This window comes from Zonotrichia albicollis, chromosome 3 (assembly GCF_047830755.1).
Source record: "Zonotrichia albicollis isolate bZonAlb1 chromosome 3, bZonAlb1.hap1, whole genome shotgun sequence".
NCBI lineage: Eukaryota > Metazoa > Chordata > Aves > Passeriformes > Passerellidae > Zonotrichia > Zonotrichia albicollis.
Genome location: NC_133821.1, coordinates 7,465,127 through 7,480,187, shown reverse-complemented (window position 1 = coordinate 7,480,187; position 15,061 = coordinate 7,465,127). Strand labels below are relative to the sequence as shown.

Sequence of the window (15,061 nt, the reverse complement as noted above, 5' to 3'; positions counted from 1 at the left end):
TAATATGTTTACTCATTTGATGTTGATAGTTTTAATGACAAACTCACAGAGTGTATAAGCAGAACAAGAACTAGATATGTTTTCCAACTGAATTCAGGCTGTCTGTAAATTTTCTCTGCGTGTTGTACCCATAGCTCACTGAAATCAAAGAACATCAAAGTTTCTCCACTGACCACCTGAAATCAGTTAGTCCTCAACTGGGTCTTTTTATGATTCTGACACTAAAGTTATGTGATTTGCTTGCTGAAGGAAAGTGACTTAAAAGTGGACAGAGAAACCATGAGAAAAATGTTGAGGCTTTGGTCTCCTGTATCATGCCATTAGACACCAGGCAGGGCAAAAGAAACAATTGCAATCCGTTTATTCATGGACAATTGTAAAGCCAGAAGATGCATTAAAACTTGATTTTACACCTTGAATGTTTAGGATCAAATCACAAAGTAGCTCCATAAAGAAAAATCTTTCTAAGGAGTTTGCTGTGCAAAGGAGAAGGGAGCTGCCCTCTAGCAAACTAAGAAAAAAATCAAAATAGTCTTGTTGGTTCAAAAGCATTAATTTTGAGTTCTGCTGTTCAGATGTGAGTTTTGGTGTTTTATGTTTTAAATTAAAGGCGTGGCTGAATGTTCATTATCCCTATGATAAAAGCAGTAGAAATAGGTGCAAAATGACCCTTGTGCAATGCTGTAATTTACCTTTATTTTAAACTGGCTTACACATCTTAATACATTATGACAATCAGAATTATCAGGCCACCAGGCGGAGAGGAGTTTGTTTTGTTAATTGTTCTTGTTAAGCCTAATTACAGAATGGGGTGGAGTGGATGTGAGGGGAGGGAGGAATCTGCTAGCAAGAGGAAATTCTAAAATCCTCGGAGCAGTTCCAGGCAGTGTGTGTTGGGGAGCAAGAGTGCGGGTGTGGTGTGGAGTGCGTGAGCATGCGTGCGTGTGGGTAAGAGTGTGAGAGCGAATGACAGACTTTCCATATGGACTAAAATCCTGAGATGCATAAGCTGGAGGTGGGGAACCTGTGCCGTGTGGACACATAAAGGTACAGCTGAACAAAGAACTGTGCTGTAGTTTTCTTTATGAACCCTTTTTTATTTTTGGAGGGGGATGGTGGTGGGGGGGGGGGGGGATGCAGATGACTTACTTTGCTGTTAATCTTTGAGGTTTGCATTAGATTGAGTGTGAAAATGGTTTGCTGATATGCTGCACTATTCTTTGATATTACAGGTTGCCACGTAGCTGTGGGTTGGTATCCTAAAGCCCTTTGAAATGTTTTCTTTCTTCCCAGTGATTGTAGCAAGATGTGCCATGCACAGACTGTGTTATTTGTTTATACTTTCCAATGGAAAGCATACATCCAAAGAGCCCTTCTGCCCTGCATTATTCCAGTTTGTTTATGTGCCCCACATTACGCTGTTGGCGAATTACTGTGCCTGACCTGCATTGTCAGCCCCCTCCATTGCCTCGGGAGCCTCCGGCACAGAAGTTTCTGATAAGGCAGTTTTGAACAAGCCAGACGCCAAGTGAATGATTCTATAACAAATCTGTGCTCTTCTCCGGGGTATGTTACCTGACTTGTTTGCTGCCAAGGTGGTTTTATTGGTTTGGCTACTGGGTGGAGGGAGGAGACTAGAACAGCACACGAGTCACGCTTTTGTTTTGCTTAATTATAATGTACACTTTTAATAAAACCTTTTAGTGCCGTGAATTAAATGTCATTGCAATCCTGCACAAGAAGAAAAATGCTACTGCTGCTGTAGCTGACAGCTGAGTGGTTAGACAGCCAGCATGAGTCTGAGGCTCAGAAGCCTTTTCTTTGCTGGCTAGAGATACTGCTGGGTAAATGTGTTTACTTTTTCCTTAGTATTTATACTAGTTAATGTGTCGCACTAGATAAATCTACTTCCTGAATCCATCTTTCAGCTTGCTCTCTTCCCTCCCAATTGACAAATGGTTTGAGTTTGACACCGTTTTATCAGTTGAGCCCCTGCTGGGTGCTGCATGCCTGCTTGTTCCTGCTTTATCGTGAAAAGTGAATTATCTGCAATATTTCGCTACCATCTCACTAGCAGTTGGCAGGCTTTTCTATATGAACTGATTTAGATTTCAGCAAGGGGAGGCTGTTGTCTTTCTCTGCAAAGCCGTGTTGTTGCTCTCCAGGAAAACAAAAGATCCCGGAGCTTTCTGCACCGCAATCTGCTGCTGTCCCACTTTCAAGGAGGTGTTTTGTTTGTTGCGGCAGCTTCCTATCTTAAAATGATAAATTGAGCGGACGTGTGCTGTTTTAAACTGCTGTCTCCAGGGCTTTGTGTTCACTTAGGATAAAATACATTATTTTGTGGTAGGCTCTGGTGTGATTTAAACTTGGTTTAGAGATTACAGAGCAAAAGGGAAAGCATCAACATCTTCAGCAGTGGTAGTTTGATGAGGAATAGCTGTCAGAAGAAGAACTCTACTGACTTAACCTCAAGTGGGTTGCAAATGCATTAGGGATTCATTAATATTAATAGTAGAATAGACATTTCCTGCTTTCGTTTGACATCTTCCAAGCTCTTTTTTTTTTTTTTTAAGAGCAACTTGAAGTGCAGTTTTAACACTTATTCAAGTTACTACAAGGATGATAAGCTAAAGTTAAACAGAAGGAGACCTCTGAGTGTGTGGGGTTGGTCTCTAGGAGTTCTGGAATTTGGTGCTGTGCTTTAGAGAAAGATTGTGGTAAACTCTCGGGTGAGACTTTCAGGGCAGTTTTTAAAATGGGTCTGTTAGGTGTGACTGCAACCAGAATTAACTGTTGTCACAAGAAATTGTTCTATGAGGGTGACAGGAAGGTCACTTTCAAAATGACATGTAAAGGATAATAACTGTGTAGATTTCTGAGATGGGCACAGTAGCAGCTAGTTCATAAGTTTAGGGGTGAAAAAAAAATCCAAACCCTTCTCAAGTCTCCAAATACTCTCTGAGGTTGGCTGAACAGTTCTGTTTGAAAAATACACAGATCCAAAGTAATTTTTACTTGCTTCAATCTTCTAAATCCAGTGATGCATTTTCATGACTCTGCTCTGTTGCCAGGAGGCTTACAAGATTTATTCAATGAAATATAATAAAAAAGAAATTTGACAAAATCACCAAATATCTTTGAGACATAAAATAAACCCAAGAATTCTGTTAGGACCAGGAGGGAACACGTAATTGCAATGATCATTTTTCAGCATATCACAATTTCACCCGCTGAGCCCTTTAAGTAAGAGAACTTGTGGCAGTGGAATGAGGCAAGGGCTTTGCTTTTTATAGAAAACACAGCTAAGAGTCCCAGTTCATAAAATACCAAAAGAAAACAGGTAAGCCCCCACAAAGCACCTAGTCTGGCAAGTGTAGTGATACAGCAGCTACAAATGCAGAAGTGCACACGAGTTTGGCAGCTCTTACTGATAGGGCAATTTGAATTGTTAGTGTGCGTCTGCTCTACTTGTTGAGCCTAATGAAAAGTACAGTTTAATCACTGGTGTGCCAAATTGACCATGATTAGCTGTTATTGCAGATTAGTGCATTGTCTGGGGCTCCAGAATTATTGATCCGGGTGCTGTGCTCTGGTGTTTTCTGTGCCCTCTATCGTAACCTCTTCTTAATGCTTAGGGCAGAGAAGCAGGAAAGGAGAGTAGGAGGGAAGAAGTCCAGATGGGAAGAAAACAGGTCCTGAAAAGACCACATAGGAACTAGGTCAGGTACTCTGGAGATTAAAGAAGCATGCTTCATCCCTGGACGCAGGAGGCAGGGACAAGTAGCATACAATTACGAGGAATTAGAACGGCAACAAGTAGTGCAGATTTATCAGCTTTAATTGTCTATTGTCAGGACAGAGCCCTTCTTGTAGATCAGGCACTGCCAATGCTTTAATACCTCTAATGGACTCTCTATTGTGGGATTATCTCTCCTAAGGACAATGTATTTCTTAAAACTAGTTGTTTTGGGAGAGGGAGGGGAAAAAAAAGAAGAAAAGAGACAAGAAGTGGCTGCAGCCCTCAGTTGTTTTGGGTTTTTTCCCCCTCTCTGGTTTGTCACATTTGCAGGAAGTAGCTGAGAGCCCAGTGTTGCTCTTCTGTCAGCAGCACTATTCCTTCAGGGGAACTGATAGATACCTATTGAACATTAACCCCCTTTGCTCCACCTTCCCCAACGAGCTCCTCCAGAAACAATAGCTGGTTGATAAAGAGCAGATAAGCAAGGACACCCGGCTTAAGAATCTCTCTGCTATCTTTATTTTAAAAGCTTTCCTGGGTTTTGCAAAGTAAACATTACAACATTTAAAGAAGGATAAGGTGTCAACTATTTAATGAGAAGTTGTGTTTAATAGCAGAGGAATTCTTCCCTCCCCCAGCCAACATACAGGTATGAAAAGACTGTTATTTCACCACCCTGGGGTAGGAAAGGTGGAGAAATGACAACTGTACTCTTAGAAGCTTAAAAAGTGGTACTACAAACCAACCCTTCCAGATTCATACAGTCACTATTTTGAATCATTTGGTCCTCAATGCATGGTAGTCACACTGCTGGATGTGTGATAATCTGTGGGTAAATATTTTCATTTCCACCACATGCACTTTGTCATGGTGTGTAGCTGTTGTTTTTGTTAATCTGTTTTGAAATGCGCTCTGTGGCCAGCTCTTTGTCAGAAAAGTGGCATGGTTCCACCCATGGATCTTGCCCTCCTTCTGCTGTGTTCATCAGCTCCAGGAGATTGGGCAGCCCGGAGAGTGTCTGACATGAGAACTGAACTGTGCAGGAGCACAGTCTGAAGTTTCACCATTGTTCACATCACTGTGTCTTACCAGGCAGGTTGAGGAGAGAGTACCCCAAAAAGTGTCATGACTGCCAAGTTGGGAAGAGACATGAAAGTTGAAATACTACAATTAATTCTGAGGTGACTTCATTATTTTAGCTTGTTGTGAGCTTGTTATGATGCTGATGTCTGAAGTATTCAGAAGAGTGAGCCTTCTAATATATGCATACCATCTCAGCTCTCCTCCACGACAGTCTGGAACTCAGCCTATTTTAAATGAAAATTTTCCAAAGCACGCTCTTTTTCAGTCCTCTTGTTACCAGTAAGGTTGGAAAGTAATTAAAGTAGTTGGAATGGGTTGGCCAGTTGTCATTAATTTTTCCTCAGATTCAGTTACAATAGACAGAATATTCAAAACTCCAAGGTGGGGACATGAAAGGTAGAATTTGTACTCAGCTCTTCTTGACCAGCATAAACTTGTGTTGGTAGAAACACACAAAGACAACAAAAGTGTTCTTATATGGGCATTTGACTATCCCCCCTACCTTTCCCAAGACCACTGCTGCTCAGAAGTGTGATGGGAAGGCTGATGGTAACCAAGAAGGGCACGTCTGTGGTCCACCCTCTCACAAAGCCTTCTTGCCCTCCTGACCGCAGGCCCAGACAGCTTCAGCTCCTTCTTCTCAAACTGAAGCCTCAACAAGAGGAAAAAGCTGAAGCTTAATTCTCGCCTCTGTGTGCTGTGAGAATGTTTTTATTCCATTGGAGGAGAATTATTTTGGCTTATTCATACGTCATTTCTGAGCAGTATTTTAATAAGGCCTAGTGGGAAACAAAAAGGGATATGGTATTTTAGTTTGATTCCTTTTTTCTCTTTTTAAGGAAAATTTCTTGAGAGGATAAAACAACAGAAACCAAAAGTGATGCTAAGGCTTGCAGTAGGCAGTAGCTGAGAGTGCAGCCAAAAGATCTGCTCTTGGTATTGCACAGCCCAGACAAAAATAAACGTTTGGCATTTGGAAGTGCTACGAGGCAAAGACCAGGGTGCTCTGTAATTAAAGGCAGTCCCTGAAAGCTGCATGTGTTAATTCAAAAGCCTCCTGGCTATAGCACACACCACCCCAAATGCCCTTGCAAAAATCTTCTTGTAGATTCAAGTGCAATTTTAATTTCTCTCCTTGTAGGCAATACCAGCTGAAGTTGTCTAGGGCATACAAAGCCTCTGAGATCATATCTGAAGCCCATAGGCAGGTTTTGCAAAGGTCAGGCCAGTCTGAAGAGAAGGCAGCTTCTCTTTTACAACAAAGTGTAACTTTTCCTGTTGCACAGTCACTAACGTGTGCTGGGTCTCTCTCTTTCCCTTGAATCTGACAGCAACCATGTTTTCAAAAATGTGGCCCCAAAACTTGAGTGCATATCAGAACTTGAAAGCAAGTTCTTCTTAGAGTTTGATTTCTCAGTTGGCTTTTAAAAGATGTGCAGTCGTGCAACTACATCATGTACCTTCTCCAATAATGACCACAACTGGTCCCCAAATGTTTACCAGCATAAGGATGCCTACATGCAGGAAGTGGGAAATGGGGGTGGGTCTGGTAGTTACTCTTGATGTGGTCAATCTGCCACTGACCTTGTTTGGGGAAGGGGAGGATGTGAAAATGAGACTCTCCTTTAATCTCTTGTGTGCATTTTATCTCCCCTCCAACTTTTTAAAGAAATTTCATCTATTAGAGTCAGTTCCCTTCCCTCCTTCTTCCCTTTACAATTACAGCAGGCGCAGGGAAAACAGCAGCAGTGGCAGCTGAGGCTGAGTTGCACAGGCTTGTTGTTGAGCTGAAGTGGTGATAGCATCAAAGGAAATGGATGGGGATTTCTGAGATCAGAGCTGTTAGGGCCATTCATGATTTGTTGCCAGGCTGAAAGCTGCTGCAGAGAGAGCTGCCTGAGAAATGCTGATTAATACAGTAATTGAGGTTTTCTATGAGCGACAAGGAAAAAATTAAAACATTACTAAAACTGTTCTTTTTGAAATGAGCAACATTTTGAGATTGCACATTCCAGACAATAGCAGCTACTGGTGCAAACGATTTCTGTAAAAGAGCAGATAACTTCTGGTTGAACACGGTGTCTTTTTATGTTTCTCTCTTAAGGAGGAAGGTCAGAAGGTCATTCTATATATTTCTTTAATGGCAGAGCTTCCTCTGTGATTCTTACTTTAGTACACATTCTTAACAATTTGTTTCTGTCTCTTTTTCTTGATAAACTTAGTTTTATTCCAGATCAGGCACTGCTAGGTTGGATCTGCACATCAGCAATACCCCTTCTCCTGCACTTAAGATAGTTCTGGGTTCAGCTTCACTGAGACACCTGGAGCTAATTTCGGGATAGCCTCAGAGCGTGCCACAGAGTTACTTGAAATCCATAGGCTTCATAGGCTGTGCTCACCTCCGCAGGCTCCAGGGACAGAGCCACACTGACCCAGGATACTGGCATCCTCCTGAAGAATATTTCACTTTATCTGATGTGATCTAATCTAATCTAATCTCAGCTTCCTCTTGTTTTCCAGCCCAAAAGCATTCTCAGTTCCTTGAAAAGCAGATTTGCTTTTTTCCCCTGGTCTCCTTCACATTAAGAAGATCAGCCCCTAAAGGAAACACATCAACCCTTTCTTCTTGTCTCCCCCCCCCCCCCACCCCCCGCCTTTTTTTGTTTTTCTTGCAAGCTAACAGGGAAGTGAAAAGCTCTGAAACAGCTGCCTCTCGGAGTGAGACTATTTTTCGGTAAAATAATCACCTTCAGTATGACTACATTGTTTTTCTGTTCTATGCAGTGTGACTCAGCATCAGTTAATTAACCCAATCAAGTAGGCCGGATTTCTCTCCTTTAATGAATGGTTCTTCCTACTTCAGAGCCTTCCTAGACCTCATTTTGGATGTGCCTCGGTTTTACAGGGTATATCCAATTACATTTCTATCCTCCAGCCCCAGTGCTTGGGCCACCTCTCCTGTGGAATTACGCTGTGGCGGCAGTGAAGCCAGGACACTCACTTGTGAGCAGTTGCCCTACTTAGGTCTGCTGCCACGAGCCCTGCCACACACACACACGGAAGGTCTTTACACAGATGTGCTATTCTCAGCATCGCAGGCCCAAAATGGCAAGTAATCCTTTCCACACGTCTTTTTATCAGTGGGAGGAGGAGCAGGTTAAGGGAAAGGGGTTTGTGTACGGCTGTCAGAGAGACAGGCACCCGACTGCATAAACCTGCTTCCCGCCCCCCCTCCCCTTCTCCCTTTCTCCTGTGAAGAAATTCACCGAGATCATCCTAGAATATAAGTGCATGTATGTTTAGAATGTGAAACTAGCTGCCGCGTATAGTGCCAGGCAAGTGACAAGAAATATGCTTGCAGACGTGTGAGGAGAAGGAAAAGTAGTAGAGTTGCCTCACAGGGAAGCAGCTAGCATTTGTACTGGGCTGTGGATGGCTATAAATGGAATTGTGCATCACCGTTCCTCTGAGCCCGAGGACGCCTTGCTGAAGAGACAGGACCACTGAAGGAAGTAAGGCATCTGGTTGTTTTGTAATGAGAAGCAGGAATGCTCTTAATAATAAACAAACAGGACATTGTATGCCATCATCACAGGATGTCCTTCCTTCAGCCAGCATGCTGACTTGGATCGGAGGAAAAAAAAATTGGGTGCTCTACCAACCCTCCTTCCCTCGGCAGTGTGCTCCCGGGCGGCCGCTCGCACATCGCCCCGTGCGTGACCCGGGCTCGTTTTCTTACCGCGCTGCGAAAGGGGCACCGGGCTCGGAAACGCTGCGCGCCGGCTCCTGCTGCTGAGAGCTTCCCTGCTGTCACCAAGGGAAAGAGGGAAGGTTTTGTTTAAGGGGAGAAACAGAAACGTTTTCCCCAGTTCCTCTTACAGGCACTGATTAGAGACTCTGGAAAGGGGTAAAATCAAAATTCTGAAACTCCCAAATTTGTCATCTCAAGTAAAGTACTATAATTGCTGAGGTTTGGGAGCAAGCACTTTGAATCGACTTTTAATCAGTAAACCAGTAAATTAATTTAAGTTGGTATTTTTTATAAAGTGCTATCAAGTCAAACTGCGCAAGAACGAAAGCGGGCACGTGTTAAACTCCGGAGCTTAAAAATAGCACGGAAAACAGATTTCTAGTAAAAGCTGCCTCAGGTGCGCTCTCCGCGAAACGCCGCGGTGCCCGCCCACCCGGCAGATCCCGGCGGCGGGGCAGCGCCGCGGCTCTCCCAGCTGACGCACCGGGCCGAAAGGAAGGGGGGGGAAAATAAAATAATAACAGTGATGTAGAAAACCCAACGCGGGTGGGCTGGGCGGGGCAGGGTCCGCAGGTAGGGCCCCACCTCCCGCGCTGTGAGAGGGGCCGGCGGAGGGCGGGGCGGGCCAGGCCGGGCCGGTGCGTGAGCGCGGGCGGGCCGGGGCGAGCGGAGCGGAGAGCGCGGCTGTGGCAGGCGGCCCCCCAGCGTTCCCCAGCGGCAAGAGCAGCAGCACCTGTGACAGCCGGGGGAGGGAGGAGCGGGAGGGGAGCGGCGGCTGGAGGTGTGAGTCAGTCTCCCGGGGACCCGGCCGCTGGAAGGAAGGAGAAATGTTTACTCTGTAGAAATGAGCCAGGTTTGCCGCCGCCGGTGGGCTTCGGTGTGGAAACGCGCGCGGACTCTGCCCCGGTAAGGAGCGCGATGCCGTCCCCTCTCTCAGCCCCGTCTCCACCTCCCCGGCTCTTGCTTCTCGCCCGTCCCGGCGCCCGCGGGACGGAGCAAAAGTTTCCTCGTCGCCTCTCCCGGATCGGGAGCGCTCCTCTGACCGGCATTAACCCTTTCGCTCCGCTGCGCAGCTGTCATACCCCTGGCCCGAGTTTCGCTGTTCATCCCCTCTTCCCCTTCAACGCCGAGGGTCCGGCACTGTCGCACTGCTCGCCCCGACCGCGGCCAGGACGGGGCACGGGGCCGGTCCGGAGCGGCGGCGGCCGAAAGGAGGAGGGGGCTGTGTATTGCCGCGACCTCCGCCCCAGCCTCGTCGGGCTGTGCCTCCCGGGAGGGTCCGTCCCGGGGGTCGCCGGGGGTCTCCCCCGAACCCGCAGTTAGTCAGCCCTTAACCTCTTTCTCGGAAAATCGTGCGCTTTCAGTCTTCGTGTTTCGTTTTTCCCGGAGGAGGGGTGTGAATTTCCTAGTAGCTGCGCATCCAAAAAGGAAAAATGAAGGGATTTTACGCCGGATTGAGCGTTATTCTCAGCTACCGGCGAAGGCACAGATTTTGGTTCCTCAGGAACCTTAAGAAAAGAGCCCGACCCTAATACATGTTCGAGGATAGGTTAGATAACAGTGCTTCTGTCCTGAACAGACAGAGGGGCTGAAAGGACTTGCTGAAACTATTCTGCTAGGCTCATATCCACTGCTTTGGGATACTAATTCTAGGACGTACCATCAAAATCAAAAAGGATAGAATATCTTTTAAAAAAATACTTATTTATTTCCCATGCTCCTTTTCTGGTTTGACCCCCAGGAACATGTTGCAGTGCTTTGTACAGGGCTGCTGCTGCTACAGTGATGCTGGCAGGATGTCGGCTTTCTCAGCCTTCCATGCCAAAGGATAAGGGGACGTCAGGAGGACGCGGGGGGGGCCAGGTTGTTTTGAAAGTTGTTTGTGTGTTGAAAGCCGGTGGGAAAGTTCAGGCTTCCCCATTTGGAAGAGGCAAGGCTGGGTTCCGCTCTTCCAACATGCGCTTTCCATTTTTAGCTTCATTCAGACGCAGACAGCAGTTCCTTTCCTCTTCCTCTCCTTGTTTGTGTGACACTTTTCTGAGGCAGCTTTTCCACAGGCGACTAAGTGGTCTCATGGCCATGACCCCACATTTTCTTCAGCACGGAATATTATTTTCTCTCTGAAGCATTAAGGAAAGGGTCTGAAAAAGGTAAAGTGGTTGTCACAGCCTAGGGATTTTCTCCTCTTTGTTTTTGTTCCCTCGTTACTACCGAGACTGGCATTTTAAAGTGCTGCTTCAGTCAGAGCAGCTTCGTTTACACTGCTTTTTGGCTATTACTCAACTGTACCAACTATCCCGCATACGCTTTTAAAGTGTCACAGACTACTGTATTAGTCACACTGTATCAACGGAAACCACAACACTGAAGGACAATGAGGATTAAAGGCTGTTTTCTTTTTTTCCAGGCTGCTACACAGTGTAGCTCGGACGCTGTGAGTTTCAAGAATCTGGTGAAAGGGAGAGAGTGGACAATGAAAATGGACATGGAGGATGCTGACATGACTCTGTGGACAGAGGCTGATTTTGAAGAGAAGTGCACATATATTGTAAATGATCATCCGCTGGATCCCAGTGCCGATGGAGGCACCCTAACTCAGGCAGAGGCTTCCTTGCCAAGGAACTTGACTTTCAAATATGCATCTAACTGCAAAGAGGTAAGCGGCAGTGCTCTGGGGAAGGTTGGAGTCAGACAAGCCAAATCACAGCGCTTTGGAAAGCGTGTGCTCACCCTGACTTTGATTCTTTAGCATACACACACACACACCCTACCAACAACAACAAATGCTGCCTGCTGGCCTTTCATATGTGACCCTAATAACTCTTTTAACAAACTGTGTGCTGGTCATCTGTTGTGTAATATTTTCACTGAAAATTGTAGCCAACCTATCCCTAAAGCTGGTTCTGTACCAATTCGCAAACAGTTAAATTTTCACACAATTTGAACAGCATCTGAATAAGCATATTTAAACTGTGGGGTAGTTCTTTGTGCCAATTTCTAGGCTGCTGTTTGCCAGGACCATTCATTGCCTCTGGCTCAGAGATTAAAGTGCCTCGGTTGTCCAATAAATAGCTTTAAAAAAGTAAAGGAAAAAAAAAAACAAATTCCTGGAAATGTGTTTAATTATTTCTTTTTGTTTTCCCTTTGGTTATGAAATTGCTTTATTCTTTTCGTGAGGTTGTTGTATTCCCAACTTCCTAAATTCTTAAAAACTCTGGCATGTCAGTTAAGGAAGTAATGGTAGAACTGTAGCGAGCTTGACAGAAGTGTGGTCGTAGCTTAAATTAACTTTTGTTTATCTGGGAGAGTATCTTCACCGGTAGCTAGCCGTGCGAGTCTGTTCCATCCTTGTCCCTGGAGTGGGTACATTCTTTGTTGTTGTTTCAGAAGGGCTGGAAAGAAACAAGCCTGGATGAGCAATTTGGTTTTGTGTTTACTCCTTCATATAGAGTAGCTATTATAGCTAGGTGTGATGTTCAGTAGCGTAACAACCCAGGGGACAACCCTTCATTTCTCCCTGTGCTGAGACTTGTGGTATAGCAACTATTACCTGTGCTTCTGCTTGGGCTAAACATACTGACCACAGAGCTGAAAAGGAGGTACACTCATCCATGCCTATCAAATATTTCCTTCCAGAGCAGGTACTTGTTTAATCCTGTGTAGAGAAATAGGGCCAGACCCCCAGCTGAAGGGTGTTGACACCATGGAATTTAGCTTGGCAGTACTTAATAGAGTGCCAAGTACATTTGGTAAGAGGTTAAAACTAAATTCTCCTTAAAATCACTCTTCTCTTCCCATCTGCCTTGCCCTGCCCTGCCCTGCAGAACTTTGGCAGAGAAAGGTCATGCTCCAGAAAAAAGTGTGAAACCTGGTTTTGTGTTATTGCATTGCTAGATAGGTCTTAGTATGGTGTGAAGAGGGAAATAAAGCTGAGACTCTGCCATGGGATAGAGGAGGATTTCTGATTGAAGGATGAGTTGCAGTGTGACAGCTCGGGTCGGTCCTTGGCCGCCGGCTGATGACTGATTGGCTGCTGAGGCTGCTGCTCCCTCTGCCCCTGTAGAGTCCTGCTGCTGTGGCTGGAGACATCCAGAGAGCTTTCAAAATTCCCAGCACTGTGTTTGGAAACACCAAGGTGTAATTTCCTTATTCCCTGGCTCAGGTCAGTGAATCAGGAGGATTGCTGCCATCTCTGTATAAGAGGTGGGGGAAGAGAGAAGTTGTTGAAAGATCGCTGGTTCTTTCTTGTAAAATGTGACCCGTGCAGCTCCCTGCTAGTGGGAGTCTGAATATAGGACATCCTCCTTTTGTTCTCCAAAGCTCCCCCCAGTCTTTCATTTGTGCTGAATTGCACCTACCCTAAGGAGCAATAGGAGCTTTTGAGCCCTGACTATCTTTAAGGTAGCTCTGCAAGGAAGGGCCGATATGATTGGGCTCTTTTGCCCACCTTCTGTGAAGGCTACATTCTGGAGAATGTACAGACAGGTCTCATTTGCTACTCGGCTGCAAGGTGAAGTAGTTGTAAATGGCATAATCTGCTCGTGTGCTAGGAACTTCTGACATGCAGCACTGTATTTTTCTTCTGTGTGCCTTCCAAGTTCGATTTTGTTTAGTGAGGTCAGGACTGGGTACATGTGTTGCTTTTCCGAGTTTGTGGGTCAGTGAGGGAGCCTGATTCTGGTTTTGACCTCATGGAAAACCACTGGAGTCCTGACAGTTTGGGAGAGTGGGTTTTTTTCACTTGCAAAAGGATGAGGTAAGACTTTGAGGGATGCATACGTGCGTGTTTGCCAGTGGGTTTCAGATGTGATCTGTCTTCATTGTTAACTTTGGGGAAAGCTATGGCTTCATCTGGTTGAGAGTTTAAAATGCTGAGTCAGTTTATTGTCAAAAAAACATTTATAATATATCGCTTGTGAAATGCTGATACTGTCATGATTAGATCATTAAATCCTAGTTCTGTCACGATTGGTATTGTATCTCTGGCTAGAGTAGGAAAAGTACTGCGTGCCTGCTTAGGAGGGAGGAAGTACGGCCCCTGATGCTTGGGGAGGGCTGCTTCTTCTATATCTTCTCCTTGCATGCTTTGTGGAGCTTCTCTTTAAAGGTTTATACAATTTGCAAGGGAGCCCATGACACGTCATCATACTCTTGTTTATTCTTGGATCTTGATCAGGGACTTTTCTGAAGAACACATTTTTTGCTGTGAGTTCACAGAATGTGTCAGCATTTAAAAAAATTAATTACTACTGCTCATAACATTTTAGGCTGTTAGATTTACATGAAGTAATTTATTTATTTGTATGTGAATTATTTATCCTTTCCCCCAGTTTTGGCAATTGTCAAAAAATGATGAAATGTGGTGTCGGGCTTATGCTCTGGAAGGCCATATGTGAATGATTTTTTCATAGAGACATTTAAAAATTTTTTTTCAATAATCTTCCCTTTGGTCTCAGTGCTTAAAGCCCAAACAGCCTTTCTTCATATAAAATGATAGTTACTCTGCTATCTTGAATATTACTAGCATCGCATCCTGGTGTGTGAGCTTTGACAGAGGAAAACATATCTCGGCAAACCACCCATTACTGTTGCATATCTCTGATAAGGCCATTTCTTAGAGACAGATCCTGAATCAGTGATTTTGGTGAAAGGAGGGATTTTGAGCTGTTATGAACTGTGCCTCACTGACCTCAGACACTTGCTCTCCCCTATTGCTTTTATTTATTTTTTTATGTGGTTGCCGAGGAAGCCATCTGAAAGCATTCTATTTTGCGGCATAACTTTTAGAAAACTGGTCCCTGAACAAAGGGGTAAAAAATACATAACTATAGAATTAGTAGCTAAAAAAAATTAAAATCAGTGTTAATTGAGGACACATAACGGCCCGCCCTATTTGCGTGTGGAGAATGCTGCTGTTTTAATGAAGCCAATGAGAGTTTTGTTCGATGTTTTGGTTTTTTAAAGCAGTTTAGTGGTCCCATCGCAAAATACCGTCCCTTGCAGAATGAGCAGGAGTCGTTGTTTTACTTCAGTGCCCTCTCCCCAAACAAAGATGCAGAAGCGCTGATGTTCCAAAGCGCCATCTCAGATCAGATCTGGGACCGGAGCCCAGCCGCCTCACGCCCGGGGGCCGCGGGCAGGCCGGGATGTGCTGAGCGGGCCCCCGGCGCCGCATTAGGACCCTGGTCAGTTCCAGGGCCGCGGTCGGTCCCGGGCTGCCGCCGGCCCCGGGCTCCCCCCGCCTGGCCGGGCCGGGCCGCCGCGCCCGGGCGCCGCTCGCAGCCGGCCCGCTCGGGCAGCGGGCTCCGGCTGAGGCCGGGCTGCACCTTCCTGCTGGAAATGCTGTTGTATAGGGAGAGGAGGGACGCGGCGGAGCGCTGGGAGCTCTGAAGGGAGAAGGGGTAAGCGCCTGTGAAGAGGAACGAGGCGGGAAGCGCCCGTGAGGCGAGCTGCGGGCCCGCCGGCAGCGCCCGGGCGGCGGCTGA

At 45.7% G+C, this 15,061-nt stretch overlaps 2 protein-coding genes across 5 annotated transcripts in view; one reads left to right on the top strand and one right to left on the bottom strand.

Annotated features, from left to right (window-relative positions):
* Positions 1-15,061, top strand: part of PRDM1 (PR/SET domain 1) — a 62,363-nt gene that overhangs the window by 28,470 nt on the left and 18,832 nt on the right. Inside the window, exons 1-2 of one of the 4 annotated variants that reach the window (XM_005493005.4) lie at positions 9,242-9,482; positions 10,984-11,232. In XM_005493005.4, coding sequence (XP_005493062.2) covers positions 11,050-11,232 — 183 coding nt within the window. In that variant the 5' untranslated portion in view covers positions 9,242-9,482; positions 10,984-11,049. Of the gene's footprint in view, positions 1-9,241; positions 9,483-9,988; positions 11,233-15,061 lie in introns of those variants that run through there. The other 3 variants (XM_074536544.1, XM_074536545.1, XM_014271269.3) reach the window with 3 other exon arrangements.
* Positions 11,707-15,061, bottom strand: part of ATG5 (autophagy related 5) — a 120,352-nt gene continuing 116,997 nt past the window's right edge. Inside the window, exon 8 of the mRNA XM_074536547.1 lies at positions 11,707-11,968. Coding sequence (XP_074392648.1) covers positions 11,856-11,968 — 113 coding nt within the window. The 3' untranslated portion in view covers positions 11,707-11,855. The remainder of the gene's footprint in view (positions 11,969-15,061) is intronic.